A 15,542-nucleotide genomic window follows, 5' to 3' on the forward strand; every position below is an offset into this window, starting at 1 on the left:
CTGAAAGAGATTCTGACTGATCAGGGCACGGCCTTCATGTCACAAACACTACGCGAAGATTACAGATTATTGTGGATTGAATCGATCCATACTAGCGTCTATCATCCTCAAACTGATGGGTTTGTGAAGTGATTTAATCAAACCCTCAAAAATATTTTTCGGAACTAGGATAGGTGGCTTCAGTACGTTCTTGACCTGGGAGCAAAACTCCACACCTTAGACCAACTAACACTGGGAAAATTGCTAGAGGCTCAAGAATGGCGATCCCAGCTGTATAATTGGGGTACACAGCTGTGGAAACTTTCACAGGGAGAAAAAGTCTTGGTATTCCTATCCACATTGGGCTCTAAAGTATTTGAACACCTTGCTATTTTGCAAGTTCTCCCACTTAGAAATCATGGAGGGGTCTGAAATTGTCATCGTAGGTGCATGTCCACTGTGAGAGACATAATCTAAAAAAAAAAAAATACAGAAATCACAATATATGATTTTTAAACTATTTATTTGTATGATACAGCTGCAAATAAGTATTTGAACACCTGTCTATCAGCTAGAATTCTGACCCTCAAAGACCTGTTAGTCTGCCTTTAAAATGTCCACCTCCACTACATTTATTATCCTAAAATAGATGCACCTATTGGAGGTCGTTAGCTGCATAAAGACACCTGTCCACCCCATTTAATCAGTAAGAATCCAACTACTAACATGGCCAAGACCAAAGAGCTGTCCAAAGACACTAGAGACAAAATTGTACACATCCACAAGGCTGGAAAGGGCTACGGGGAAATTGCCAAGCAGCTTGGTGAAAAAAGGTCCACTGTTGAAGCAATCATTAGAAAATGGAAGAAGCTAAACATGACTGTCAATCTCCCTCGGACTGGGGCTCCATGCAAGATCGTGGGGTCTCAGTGATCCTAAGGAAGGTGAGAAATCAGCCCAGAACTACACAGGAGGAGCTGGTCAATGACCTGAAAAGAGCTGGGACCACCGTTTCCAAGGTTACTGTTGGTAATACACTAAGACGTCATGGTTTGAAATCATGCATGGCACGGAAGGTTCCCCTGCTTAAACCAGCACATGACCAGGCACGTCTTAAGTTTGCTAGTGACCATTTGGATGATCCAGAGGAGTCATGAGAGAAGGTCATGTGGTCAGATAAGACCAAAATAGAACTTTTGGGTCATAATTCCACTAAACGTGTTTGGAGGAAGAAGAATGATGAGTACCATCCCAAGGACACCATCCCTACTGTGAAGCATGGGGGTGGTAGCATCATGCTTTGGGGGTGTTTTTCTGCACATGGGACAGGGACACTGCACTGAATTAAGGAGAGGATGACCAGGGCCATGTATTGTGAGATTTTGGGGAACAACCTCCTTCCCTCAGTTAGAGCATTGAAGATGGGTCGAGGCTGGGTCTTCCAACATGACAATGACCCGAAGCACACAGCCAGGATAACCAAGGAGTGGCTCTGTAAGAAGCATATAAAGGTTCTGGCCTGGCCTAGCCAGTCTCCAGACCTAAACCCAATAGAGAATCTTTTGAGGGAGCTCAAACTCCGTGTTTCTCAGCAACAGGCCAGAAACCTGACTGATCTAGAGAAGATCTGTGTGGAGGAGTGGGCCAAAATCCCTCCTGCAGTGTGTGCAAAACTGGTGAAAAACTACAGGAAACGTTTGACCTCTGTAATTGCAAACAAAGGCTACTGTACCAAATATTAACATTGACTTTCTCAGGTGTTAAAATACTTATTTGCAGCTGTATCATACAAATAAATAGTTAAAAAAAAATTACATTGTGATTTCTGGATTTTTTTTTTTAGATTATGTCTCTCACAGTGGACATGCACCTACGATGACAATTTCAGACCCCTCTATGATTTCTAAGTGGGAGAACTTGCAAAATAGCAGGGTGTTCAAATACTTATTTTCCTCACTGTATATAAAAATACATTAAATCTGTCCTATAGCAATTCAGAAAAGTAATGGGTTGAAAGCCACATTTCTCATGAGTTTATATTTTAAATTGAATGAAGATATCATAAAAAATGAGATTCCTACAAACATTTATCTGATACTATGTCTGTTTCGCCCCTCCCCACCCAAATTTTAGGACTCACAGCTGAAATTCTCTACCTAAATTTAAATGTTAACAGTTCCTGATAAAAATGTGCTACATACACAATTTAAATAGCTTTGAAAAGAAGACACTTTGAGCTTTTGTTATACATGTTTGGGGCTATTGATATTGAGTTGGCATTCATATTGATGGCCAGGTAGCCAGACAAGCTATTGTTCTACAGTCATGGCCATTCATATTGATGTGAATAACAGGCAATAAAACCAATAAAATCGTATAAAGCTATAAGGGGAGATTTATTGTAACTTACAGATGTAGAGCTCCAAGTCTCTGTTTTTAGTCCGCCCCCAAAATATTTTTCACATCGCTGCTTTTTTTGCAAATCTCCGATAAAACAACTTATTTGATTGTCCATTTTTTCCTTGTTTTCTTTTTTTTTGTTAACAAAGTCCAGTTAGCACGAGCTATAAACAGCTGTTTATGTTGACCTGTCACAGCTTCTTTGCTGATTCAGCCAGTAATAGTTTGTAAAGAGTAATAAAACCAAGCCTCACACACGTGGAGAATAAAATCCTCCCATATATCGTTAGAATCCTGCACTTATTGGCTACATTGTCCATCAGTCATTTTGTTTCCATAATGTTACTGGCTGGGAAATAAAAGGTTTGAAATGAAAGGTGGCGCATAAAAAAATCATGGCGACACCTGCAGAGATAGTAGAGGCTCCACCGAAGATTTATACTTTTTTATTATAATTTTTTTTTTTTACTTTTTTTTGTGGTCTCAACCGTTTTGTAACACTATATTCTACCAGCCATATTTGTCTTTTGTCACCAAAATGTCGTTTTTTTTATGTGAAAGTTATTTGGAAATATATAAACACAAAAACCAGCCGAAGTTCTGTGACGTAAACAAAGGAATAAACATCTAAATTACAACACTATTGTTTGTTTGGAGCAGAAATGCTTTACATCATGTTGTTCACTGGACCCTTATCTTTCCTTATAAACCGGGATTAGCAGCAGTGGATGTGTTTGTGACTCGCTATTACAATATTAATGTAAGTAGTGCTGTTTTTTATGCATGTTGCTGTTGTGTACTGCTCACACAAATTCAGCAAATACATTCGTTATACGTTTTCCATTGAAAAACAGTGATCTGAAATCGCTGCTTGAGACTTAGAGCTTTAGAATGATGTATAGTTAGCCATGGTTACTCTTCTCCCTATTTACTTAATCTATTGCTAAACATTAAGACCTGAAAACAATTGGCTATTAGTTGCGCTCACGCGACCGAGAAGCCTAAGAATCAATGTCCGGGCCACATCCTGACTGATGGCAGCGAGTTCCTGCATAATCAATGCATGGAGTTTGTCAGAATTTGTGTATTTGTTTGTCCACCCACCTCTTGAGGACTGACAACAAATTCTCAATGGAATTAAGATTTAGGAAGTTTCCTGGCTATGGACCCGAAATCTCAATGTTTTGTTGAACCACTTAGTTATCACATTTGCCTAATGTCACCAAACTGTTCTTGTATTTTTGGGAGAAGTTGCTTTCAGAGCATGTTTTTGTACCATTCTTTATTCATGCCTGTGTTTTTAGGCAAAAAAATCATTGTGAGTAAGCCCATTTGGTTGAAAAGCAACCGCACAAATAAATGCTCTCATGATGCTTTAATATTGGCATGACACAGGACTTATTTGTAGTGCTCACCCTTTCTTCCCCGGATAAGCTTTTTACAGAAGCCCCAAACGAAAGGGGAATTTAAGGGGATTCATCAGAGAAAATGACTTTTCCCCACTTCTCAGCAGTCCAATTCCTGTTGCCTTTTGCAACATATCTGTCTGTCCCTAATCCTTTTCCTGGAGAAAAGTGGCTTCTTTGCTGCCCTTCTTGACACCAGACCATCCTCCAAAAGTTTTCACCTCACTGTGCATGCTGATGCACTCACACCTTCCCGCTGCAATTTCTGAGCAAACTCTGCACTGGTGGTGCCTCAATGTCACAGCTGAATCAACTTTAGCTGTTTTCTTGCAGGTAATCATGGTTAACAGAAGAAGAACAATGATTTAAGAATTGGATTAAGGTTATTTTCATAGCAAAGAGGGACTTTGCAATTAATTGCAATTCATCTGATACTCTCCATAACCTTCTGGAGTCTTTTGCAAATTGCAATCATAAAAACTGAGGCAGCAGACTTTGTGAAATGAATATTTGTCATTCTCCAAATTTTTGGCCAACCGTGACTGATTTTCTACTGAAATAACTCAATTTAATAGAAATTCACATTAGGTAAAAGATGATGCAAATATAACTAGCAGATATTAGTAAAGCAACTTTTTTGTGGCTTATGTTTTTGTTAATAAAAAATAGTTTAATTTGTTTTGAGTAAACAGAATAATTGTAAAATTAGGTGTGATGTTTCCAGATAAACATGGTCAATGTAACTGTATTTGGGAGGGCTTTCTTCATTTTGGGGATGCATACTCATTAGGCTTAACTCTTTAGAAAAGATGCATTAAAATCAAAGTCAGTTGTGGGGTTTTTTTGTCATCATTTACAAATATTACTTTGTATTTAGAAGGCTTTTTTATTTAACTAGCATACAGTTAGTTTTTATCTTCCTGCCTGCTATGAGGCCATGGTGGTGGGGTTTGGAGCATCATTAGTGTTAGTCATGGGCGTAAATCCCACAAAAAAATAAACAATTAAAAAAATATTGCACTCTCTATTGTAAAAAATATATGTATGTTTACCTATTTAGTGTGAGTAGAAAAAAAACAAACGCAAAAAAATGCATTTAGAAACAGTTGAGTTTCCCCCCTCCTTCCTCACAGTAGTTTGACCCACTGCCTGCTTTCCCAGTTCATCTCACCTACTCTGCACACACGAGTCAGGTGTGTGGCTGTGGCTCAATTAATGTTCAACTCCATTAACTAGGGTATTTTATTCACTTTAAATAAAGCGATTCTCTTTAATCTAGTTGATGCAGACTCATTCATAAATTAGTTGCGGCAAAAATGCTGATTACCGATGTAATTTTCTATGAATCTGCTATATTAGCGATTAAAATATGACTAATCTAGTTAACGTTAGCTTGTTTACAACAGCTTGTAGCAACTAACACACCAAAGCCATTTCCCATGCGGTGTTTTATTTGGGACGACTTGGTATAATGTTAGCTTAACATTAGCGGCCACAATTAGCATATTGTTTATCTGTGCATTTACTAAATGAGCACTGTGCTACGTCCGAACTGACCCCACTGTATTTTTTTGTATAATCAATTTCTATTCTGTTCTTAAGTGTTTTAATTAATTTTAAATAAAATGTTAAACCTTTTTTTAATTCCTTGTTTTTATTGTTGTGCTAATTTCTTTTATGATAGTTTTAGTTTCTTTATGTAAAGCACTTTGAATTACCATTGTGTATGAAATGTGCTACAGTATAAATAAACTTGCCTTGCAGTGTTATAGACTAGATAAAATGACGGAGAAAAGGAAAATGGACATAAGGGATGCACCGAAATGAAAATTCTTGGCCGAAACCGAAAAACGAGGAAAGCAAGGCCGAAAACCGAAACACCGAAAGAAATTATGCCAATTATTATTACCATTGCATTTATGGCTATGACTGTGTACCAACCTTACTAAAATCAAGGCATTTCAATTGCATATATTAATATTAAAGTTTTAAAGAATAAATCAATGACAAATTATGAAAATATTTATTTATAGCACATTGCAACAATGCACAGGAAAAAATTAATTAAAATTCAAACTTAAATGCACTTATGTGTACATTAAATATTAATGTACAGGCCCTCTGGCCTGTTGAAAGTTTGTAAAATGAAATATGTTCTTTCATAAAAACAAAGTGCAACTGCTTAAAGATACAACAATATCACTGGGAAACTTCCTGCCTTTTCAAAAACGTCCCCACAGACGGAGTGCGCATGCTCGGAGGGGTTTTGCTTTTCTGTGCCGCGTTCCTCGTATATTCAGCATAGCAATCGGGATGTTTGGATTTCAGGTGATAAATTAAACCCGACATGGAGAAAGTCTTTGCAGACGCACCCCCTCTTAAAATTTCGGCATTACATGTTTTGCAAATCGCTATCCGTGGGTCTTTCTCAGATATACTGAAATATGTCCACACCGCAGACATGTTGCTTTAGACATGCACGTGCAGGCAGCGGTTTCTGTTTGCATCATCACAACAAACTGTTTCGGCCGTGTTGTTTCAGTGATCAAAGTCTTTCGGCCGAAAACCCGAAAATGCACTTTTGGGCTATTTTCGGCCGAAAATTTACGGTGGCCGAATATTCGGTGCATCCCTAATATATATATATATATATATATATAGTAAAAGGTACACAAATGTGAAAACAAGAACTACATTTGATAAGGATTCAGTAATGCCCCATTAGAAAAGTGATTTTAATACTGCAATATCAAAAGGTATTTTTACCTTTTGATATTGCAGTATTAAAATCACTTTTCTAAAAAAAAGAAATTAATATATGAACGATCAAAAAGCTTATACATGTATGTTCTTAATTTAAGTACCTGTTCAGAAAAATGCTGCTGACGTCATCATGAGTAATGGGTGGCTTCTTGGAACTAGCAGCCATGCGGAGTGGTCGAAGGAAATTGTTGACAAGGATGTGGAGCTGCTGGACATACTCAGCCTCAGCTTCCAGCATGCTAAATACCACCTGGTTTCTCTTTCTCATGCTTTCAGCATGCGGTGAACGAATGTAATCCTGGATAATGGTCTTCCACTTCCTCCGACACATCCAACCACGCAAGAAACTCTGTACCTATACAGTTTTTTAAGAAGTGTATCATCAGACAAGTTTAGCGTAAACTATGAAATCTAGATCTAAACTTTTGACTTTAAATATTAAGTTTTTTCTGTTGTGTGTCAGGGGCAAAGAGAATCACCTGGATATTTTCTTGTATGTGTGAGACAAGACCTTCACTAGTCACAAAATTACTGTATTTTCCGGACTATAAGCCGCTACTTTTTTCCCACACTTCAAACCCTTAAACAACGGCTTAGACAACGAAGAGGCTAATTTATGAATTTTTCCTGGGTTTTTCCTGGTTGCACAAGCTTCAAGCCAAAAAACTGTGCCCCATAACATTAGACCAATGAAATTGCAGAATAGGTTAAGGTGAATCAATGAAACTTTTTATATTAAATTGAGCGTGCTCCCACTGAATCGGCCCACACCACATCATAAATATGGATGAGGTTCCTCTGGCGCTCATTCGGACTGTCCGGAAATTACGGTATTGTATGACTTACACATAAGTTAAAATGTATTACATACATATTTTCTATCAAATGTATCATGGAAGAATATACTTTGGGACTATGTGTGGGGCTCCAGCAGATCTGTCCACCAAAGTTAGGAGCAGACTTCATCATCTCTTGTCAACATATAAAGGCCATGGTGTTTGTATATTGTACATTTTATAGCTATTGAATACCATCTTGAGTGTGATTTCATTGTTGGCTTATCTTCCATCTGAGGTCTTATACACAGTAAATTCATTATCAGACTAATGATCGTTGGTGCAGTATTCATGCTTGGACAGCCAACATATAAACCAAGGAGTAGTGATGACTGGTATGAAAATCCTGTGTGTTGACTGTACCGTAAAACAACAAAACATAGCTGGCTGATACTTTTTAAGCATAGATTTGAATTAAAACTAATAAACAGCATCAAGCAACTCTTGATGGCTGATTGTATGAGTAAGAAGTCACAATGGATGGTGGCTCCATCCTCAGCATTCTCCTACAGATATACTCCATGTCCTCAGCAAATGTCCAAACCAGCTCAATCTAGCCTCCCTCACCTTGTCTACAAAACTTCCGATATGTGCGGTCCCTCTAATAAACCCATTTTAAATTCTGTCCATCGTCGTCACTCCCAATGAAAATCTCAACATCTTCAGCTCTGCTACCTCAAGCTCAACCTCCTGTCTTTTATTCAATGCCACTGTCTCCAGACTATACAACATCGCAGGTCTCACCACAGTCCTACAAACTTTCCCTTTCACTCTTGCAGATACCCTTTCATCACAAATCACTCCTGCTATCACTCTTCCCCACTCATTCCACCCTGCCTGCACTCTTTTCTTCACTTCTCTAACACACTCTCCATTACTTTGCACTGTTGACCCCAGCTACCTGAACTCCTCCACCTTCTCCACCTCTTCTCCCTGCAACCACACCACTCCACTGCCCTCCCTCTCATTCACACACATGTACTCTGTCTTACTCCTACTGACTTTCATTCCCCTTCTATCCAGCACATACCTCCACCTCTCCAGGCTCTTCTCAACCTGCTCCCAACTCGCACCACAAATAATAATAACATCCACAAAAATCATAGTCCATGGAGACTCCCGTCTGACCTTGACCATCAGCCTGTTCATCATCACTGCAAACAGGAAAGGGCTCAGAGCAGATTCTTGATGCAATCCAACCTCCACCTTGAACCAGTCTGTCGTTCCCACTGCACACTTTACTGCTGTCACACTGTCCTCATACATCTCCTGCACCCCCTTCACATACTTCTCTACCACACCTGACTTCTTAATACAATACCACAACTCCTCTCTTGGCACAGTGTTGTATGCTTTCTCTAAATCCACAAACACACAATGCAATGCCTTCTGACCTTCTCTATACTTCTCCATCAACATTCTCAAAGCAAATAATGCATCTGTGGTGCTCTTCCTCAGCATAAAACCATACTGTTGCTCACAGATGTGTCACCTCTTCTTTCAGCCTGGCTTCCACTACTCTTTCCCATAACTTCATGGTGCAACTGATCAAATTCATTCCCCTGTGGTTACTGAAGGTCTGCACTACTACTTTATTCTTAAAAAAACGGTCACAGCACACTCCTCCATTCCTCAGGCATACTCTCAAATTCCAAAATCTTGTTAAACAATCTGGTTCAAACATTATTCAACATTAACATGATTATGCAACACAATGTGCAAAACATTATCTCTTATTTTGATCATTTATATGATTAGTTTGTCAAACCTTACTGGCTAAAGTCTGGTAATTTTATTATTACCTTGCCATTACATGATCAGGTGAATGATTGAAAGACCAAACCTTTTTCATGTCTCTTTACCTTTTTAATTTTCTTAATTTCAGAGTCATCCTCACTGGGAACAGTGGCAGGGTTGGACTGAATCTTCTCGTTGTCTTTAAGCATCCCAGCAATCTAAGGAAATAAATTATATACCATTACCATACACTTAAATAATATACTTGACTAAAATGGCTAATTGCAGTTATTTTGTAAGGTTGTGAGTCACATTAGTTAGTCACATTCAATTATATAATGTTTATTAAAAATAGAATTTTAAATATACACATTATCCACTTTATTAAAAACAAAGTTTATGGAAAATTAAATAACCACTTTAACCAATGTTCCAAGCTCAAAGATGACAGTTTGTGTACAATGCAAGGCTCTACTGGTTGCAAGTTTATTCACTCAGTCACCATGTACTCAAACATTAAATGGTTAACTCCTCTTAAATGACTAAATGTAAATAATTACTGGTATGTGAGTAAAAACAGTTCCACATTTTAAGTTGTATTTAAAACAATTGCACATTCATGCATCCAATCAGCCAAAAGTGTGACAACAGCAAAATACATAAAATAGGTACAGGTCAAGAGTATTAGATAATGTGTAATCCAAATAAGTATTTGTTTAATTGTTTGCTGGTGCTGGTTTAAGCATTCATGAAACAACTTTTGTTATTTCGAGAAAATTATGCTGTGATCACAAGAAAAAAAGAAAGGAAAAATCAATGCATGGCCTCTTTGTTTTTTCGTTCTCTGGCTTTCAAGGTGAAAAAACTAGAGGCCGACTGCAAATACAGGTGCTCTTGGTGACCGCCCGTGGCTACTCTACTGTACCAGAAACACTATTTGTACTGTGCAATTGCGCAAATGCATCTACTTCACCAAAAAAGTGTATTCATACCAAGAGTACTAATAAAGAACTATACAAATAGTGTTTCCTGAACAGATCGTGTAGCTACACTAACTTGTAGCTAAAGCAGAAGTGCCATTATTTTACTTAAGTTGCTGACAGTCAGGGCAAGCCCATCACAAAATCTGTAAGAAATGTTACAAAACAACACAAGCAAAAAGAGCCAACACGTCCAACTCAGCAAAACATCTTGCCAACAAAGTGACAGGTTCGTAACTATGATATCCAGTATTCTGCGTATGCCTTAGTTATAAAATAACTAAGGCATTTAAAAAAAAAACATTATTTTGCAGAAAACACACTGATCAAAATTAGAGAACAACAATGACTGTAGCATGGAAAAATTTACAACAAAATTTTCTGAAGGTTACAACAGTCAGCAATTAGTAGGAAGTGTACAGGCCTCTGCTCTGAATGACTTCAGCACATCTGCGGCCACAGGACAGCACTAGTCTCTCACACTGCTCTAGTATGATTTTGGTCCACTCTTCTTCCAGTCTCCTCCACAGTTCGGTGACTGTAGTGGGTTTCTTGGCCATAACTTTGTCACAAAGGATTTTCCAGAGGTTCTCTATTGGGTTGAGAGCAGGACTCTGGGCAGGCCATGTCATTATTTCAATGTTTTCAATTTTAAGGAACTGCTTTACCTGTTTTGCTGTGTGACATGGAGCGTTTTCCTGCATGAACACTGCGGGCTAAATGGGTGATGAACACAGGGAAGGAACCATATGTTGTTGAAGAAGGTTCTGATAAACATTTGCATTCACTCTGCCATGTAGCTATATAAGAGGCCCAACTCCTGCTGCAAAAAACATGCCCCAAACCATGACACTTCCTCCTCCACTTTTCACTGACTTCTTTACACACTTTAGGTTCAGTCTTTCTCCAGTTTGTCGCCGAACATAATGTTTCCCATGGGACCCAAATAAATTAAACTTGCTTTCATCACTGAAGTGAACTTTGGACCAGTTCTCCTCAGTCCACACAACATGCTTAGTCTAGCCTTTCGATTCGTTTTGCTAATGAGAGGTTTGGTCACTGCAGAGTGGGCTTTCAGTCCAAATGCTTTTAAACGTCGAAACACTGTATGATGAGACAGATCCTTACCCTGTTCAGCGCTGAACTGGTGAGCAATGAGATCCTCCGCAGTATCCTGTCCTCTCTTGTATTTGTCTTCCGTGGACGACCAGCCTTCTTGGCGGACTTGAATGAGTTTGTGATGTAAAGATTCAATATTCTTAAAATCACAGATTTGAAATTACCAACTTGTCTTGCTATGGCTAATAGGATCATCCATTTGGCCTTCATCTGGACAACCTGCTGCCGGAGGCTTTCAGTCACTTTAGAACGGCCCACCATCTTGCAGAGTCAGTGAAACTGGAAGTTAGGCTGCCAGTTAAATAGGGGTTGACAGATTATCAAGGAAATTAGCACTGGGTTAACCAGATTAACACCAATAACTGGGAGGTATCTGAAAGTGTTCTCTAATTTTGATCAGTGTGTTTTTTGCAAAATAATGTTTTTTTTTTTATTTAAATGCCTTAGTTAATTTGTGGAAAAGGTGTTCTGGTAGCATGGTATAGACAGGACATACATATATATATATATATATATATATATATATATATATATATATATACACACTGGCGATCAAAATTAGAGAACAATTTATAAACAATTGAACAATTCTGAAATAATGTCATCTTCACTGCTCAACAGTTCAAGGAGTTTTTGTATGTATATATATATATATATATATATATATATATATATATATATATATATATATATATATATATATATACATACAGTGGAACCTCGGGTTACAATTTAATTCGTTCGGTACTTTATTAAGTAACCTGAAAAGTTCGTATCCCGATACAAATTTTCCCATAATAATGAACAGAAACTTGATAATTCGTTCTGGACAACCAAAAATATTACTTAAATAAAAATAAAGCCAATATTCACTAATATTATTTACTTTTAACATGTTATATTAAAATCATAGCACATAAAAACATACAAAAGAGGAAAAGATCTTTACCGGTACTTTCCTTTGAGAAGACTCGCTGCAGGAGACGACGTTCGTAGAAGGGGAGGAGGAGAGTTATTGTTTGGAAGGAGAATCTTATTATATTATATTATTTATATATTATTATATATTATATTATAGAATATTAAAGACAGTGTTATTAACACGACGCTGAGACAATTGTTGCATTAGAGGAAAATGAGAGCTGTTTCTTTAAGGCTACTATCAGTTGGTATTGAAGTCCAAAGTGAAATTCATTATGGGTATTGTACTTCGGAAAAGACTGTAACCCTGCTAATCTATCTTCATAAAAACAAGTAAAGTGGTTATGCATCGGCTAATGTTGTCCATCTCATCATTCCACGAGCATCAACTAACGAGTTGTTACGCTGCTGCCGGGAAAAGTTCAAGCGGATAAGTAACACGATGCTCTCGCTAGGGACACAGGACGCTAACTGATGTGACGAGCTGCGTGGATAGAGCAAAACAACCAACTTGCCTGCGATTTTTGGTGGCGACGTTCGTATCCCGATATATTGTTCGTAACCAGGGGCAAAAATTTTGATGAACTGCGATTCGTAACCTGAATTATACGTATGCCGGGGCGTTCGTAACCCGAGGTTCCACTGTATATATGTATATATATGGCCGAAAATTCTCCTTCAGGATTTTTTGGTTAACAGCAGAATTCATGGTTCCATTTATCACAGCAAGTCTTCCAGGTCCTGAAGCAGCAAAACAGCCCCAGACCATCACACTACCAGCACCATATTTTACTGTTGGTATGATGCTCTTTTTCTGAAATGCTGTGTTACTTTTACACCAGATGTAATGGGACACACACCTTCCAAAAAGTTTAACTTTTGTCTCGCCAGTCCACAGACTATTTTCCCCAAAAGTCTTGGGGATTATCAAGATGTTTTCTGGCAAAACTGAGACGAGCCTTTATGTTCTTTTTCCTTAGCAGCAGTTTTCGTCTTGGAACTCCGCCATGCAGACCATTTTAGAAATCTTTCCAAAGCTTTAGAAATAGCTTTATAACCTTTTTTCAGACTGATGGATCTCAATTACTTTCTTTCTCATTGACGCAAGACGTCTACCTTTTAAGGACCTTTTGGTCTACTTCACTTTGTCAGGCAGGTCCTATTTAAAAGATTTCTTGATTACGAACAGCTGTGGAAGTAATCAGGCCTGGGTGTGGCTAGAGAGATTTAACTCAGGTGTGATAAACCACAGTTTTATCAGGGGGCAAACACTTTTTCACACAATCTCATGTAGTTTTAGATTTTGTTTTTCATCAATAATAAAAACCTTCATTTAAAAACTGCATGTTGTGTTCACGTGTGTTATCTTTTACTAATATTTTAATTAGTTTGATGATCTGAAACAAACATGCAAAAAATAAGAAATCCAAAATCAACACCTTTTCAAACTTCTCACTCTATATTATACACTATACTGCCAAAAGTATTAGGTTACCTGGTCATAAGTATGGTGTGTGATTTTTGATCATTGTATTCCAAATTTAATGCAAAGAAACATGATAGGTGCCGCCAGAGTGGCAGCCTGTTGCAGCATATCCCTTTAAGTTTGAACTATTTTTATTTATTTTTATAGTGTTCTGGCACTTTGTGTTTTATCTTTTTTAGTGTATGTGTGTGAATGTAAACTGCACAATGGACATCAACAAATTCAGAGTTTGCTCTGTTTTTCCTACTTTTTTGGACTTTGTTCACAGTCGCATCTGGAAACTCTGTTCACAGCTGCAGTCCTTTTGTTTATACCAGGGATCATCAGGGGTAATTCCGGGAGTGTAGCATCATGCTGTTCACACAGTCATGGCTAACCAAGCTAACACCAGATATGACCATGGCCCTGGATACATTTCAACTACTGCACGTGGACAGAACAATGGAGAGCGGTAAGAGAAAGGAGGGCTGGCAGTGTTTTTGAATAATAGATGGTGTAAACCTGGTCACATCACTATTAAAGAGCAGATCTGCTGTAAGGACATTGAGCTGTTAGCCACTAGCATTAAGCCATACTATCTGCCCAGGGAATTCTCTTATGTTATCGCGATAGCTGCATACATTCCCCCCTCTGCTGACAGTGAATTGGCATGCGATGTCCTGCATTCATTTGTTAACAGACTTAACACAGAGCCCAAATACCCTTCTCATTATCTCTGGAGATTTTGAGCATGCACCTCCATCCTTACACTTCATTTTATTTTATTAATCATATCTTATATATAGTGTCTGAGTAGGATTGCTATATACAACTGATGATCAGTTGGGTCTTATGTCCCAGACACCCATTTTAACCCCTTAACATCTGCATAAAAATTACAGACTGGGTCTTAACCTCTACAGTTATATTGGGGGTTTAATGTCTAAGTATCTTACCTCACGAAACAAAGGCTATAAACAGACAGTTCTCTGGTCTCTCCACCTAACTTCGAAGACATTCCAATGGGAAGGCATTTCACACCCAGCACCAGTACATCTGGTGTTAATAGATGACCATACACACACAGCACAAACATAAGGACATTTTCTTTATTTAGGCAATAATAGTGTTCCAGAATTGATAAAAGATTATACTATCTGCGATAGATAGATAGCTAAACGAGGTTGAGGTATGCAGTGATGGTGATCAGATGCAAACTGTAGTTCTGTGTCAGTGTAGCAGACTGTTGACATTAACTACAGTCTAAATCCATCGTCAAAACTCCTGTTGTACTCCAGAATTTCAAGGATACCCAGGCCATTGATGAGAAACCATCCACAGCTGGCCTCCAATCAAAGAGAACACCATCCAGAGGCAGGCCGGGACAAAGCAGGCAGAGCCAAAGAGAGGAAAGGGGCAGGAACAGTGGTGCCTCAGGAGCATGTTGAACTCGACAGAGAGCGCGTATAAAAGTTAAGGACACTGTGCAGTTGGGGACTCTGGCAAGACTTGCTATATCAGCATAACTAAAAGGGAGAGCCAAAAAGTACGCAGACATGAGGGTTCTCTGGGATAAGAGACGGCCCACTACACCACATTTAACAAATCTGACAACAGCATACAAATATCCCAGTTCACCGAACACTCTAATATCCTTAACCCACCAGATCTGCTCCTTTACCTAAGAAAAATCTACAGATCAAAGGCTCGACGTAATAAATATGCCGACTATTGGCCCGTTTTTACAGGCCATGCATTCGTGATGATGTGCGCAAATGGTGAGCAGCATGTCGCAAATGTCAGCTGGTGAATCCACCAGCTATCCCAAAGGTGCCATTGCACCCCATTGCCATTAATTGAAGTCCCCTTAGAAAGAATTGAAATAGACCTTGTCGGGTAATTAGAGCGGACTTTATGAGGGAATAAATTTGTGCTA

At 38.4% G+C, this 15,542-nt stretch overlaps 1 protein-coding gene across 1 annotated transcript in view; it reads right to left on the minus strand.

Annotated features, from left to right (window-relative positions):
* Positions 1-15,542, minus strand: part of rasgrf1 (Ras protein specific guanine nucleotide releasing factor 1) — a 242,396-nt gene that overhangs the window by 143,749 nt on the left and 83,105 nt on the right. Inside the window, exons 4-5 of the mRNA XM_046864006.1 lie at positions 9,247-9,339; positions 6,650-6,903 (exon numbers count right to left, since the gene is read on the minus strand). Of these exons, the coding sequence (XP_046719962.1) occupies positions 6,650-6,903; positions 9,247-9,339 (347 nt within the window). The remainder of the gene's footprint in view (positions 1-6,649; positions 6,904-9,246; positions 9,340-15,542) is intronic.

This window comes from Silurus meridionalis, chromosome 13 (assembly GCF_014805685.1).
Source record: "Silurus meridionalis isolate SWU-2019-XX chromosome 13, ASM1480568v1, whole genome shotgun sequence".
NCBI lineage: Eukaryota > Metazoa > Chordata > Actinopteri > Siluriformes > Siluridae > Silurus > Silurus meridionalis.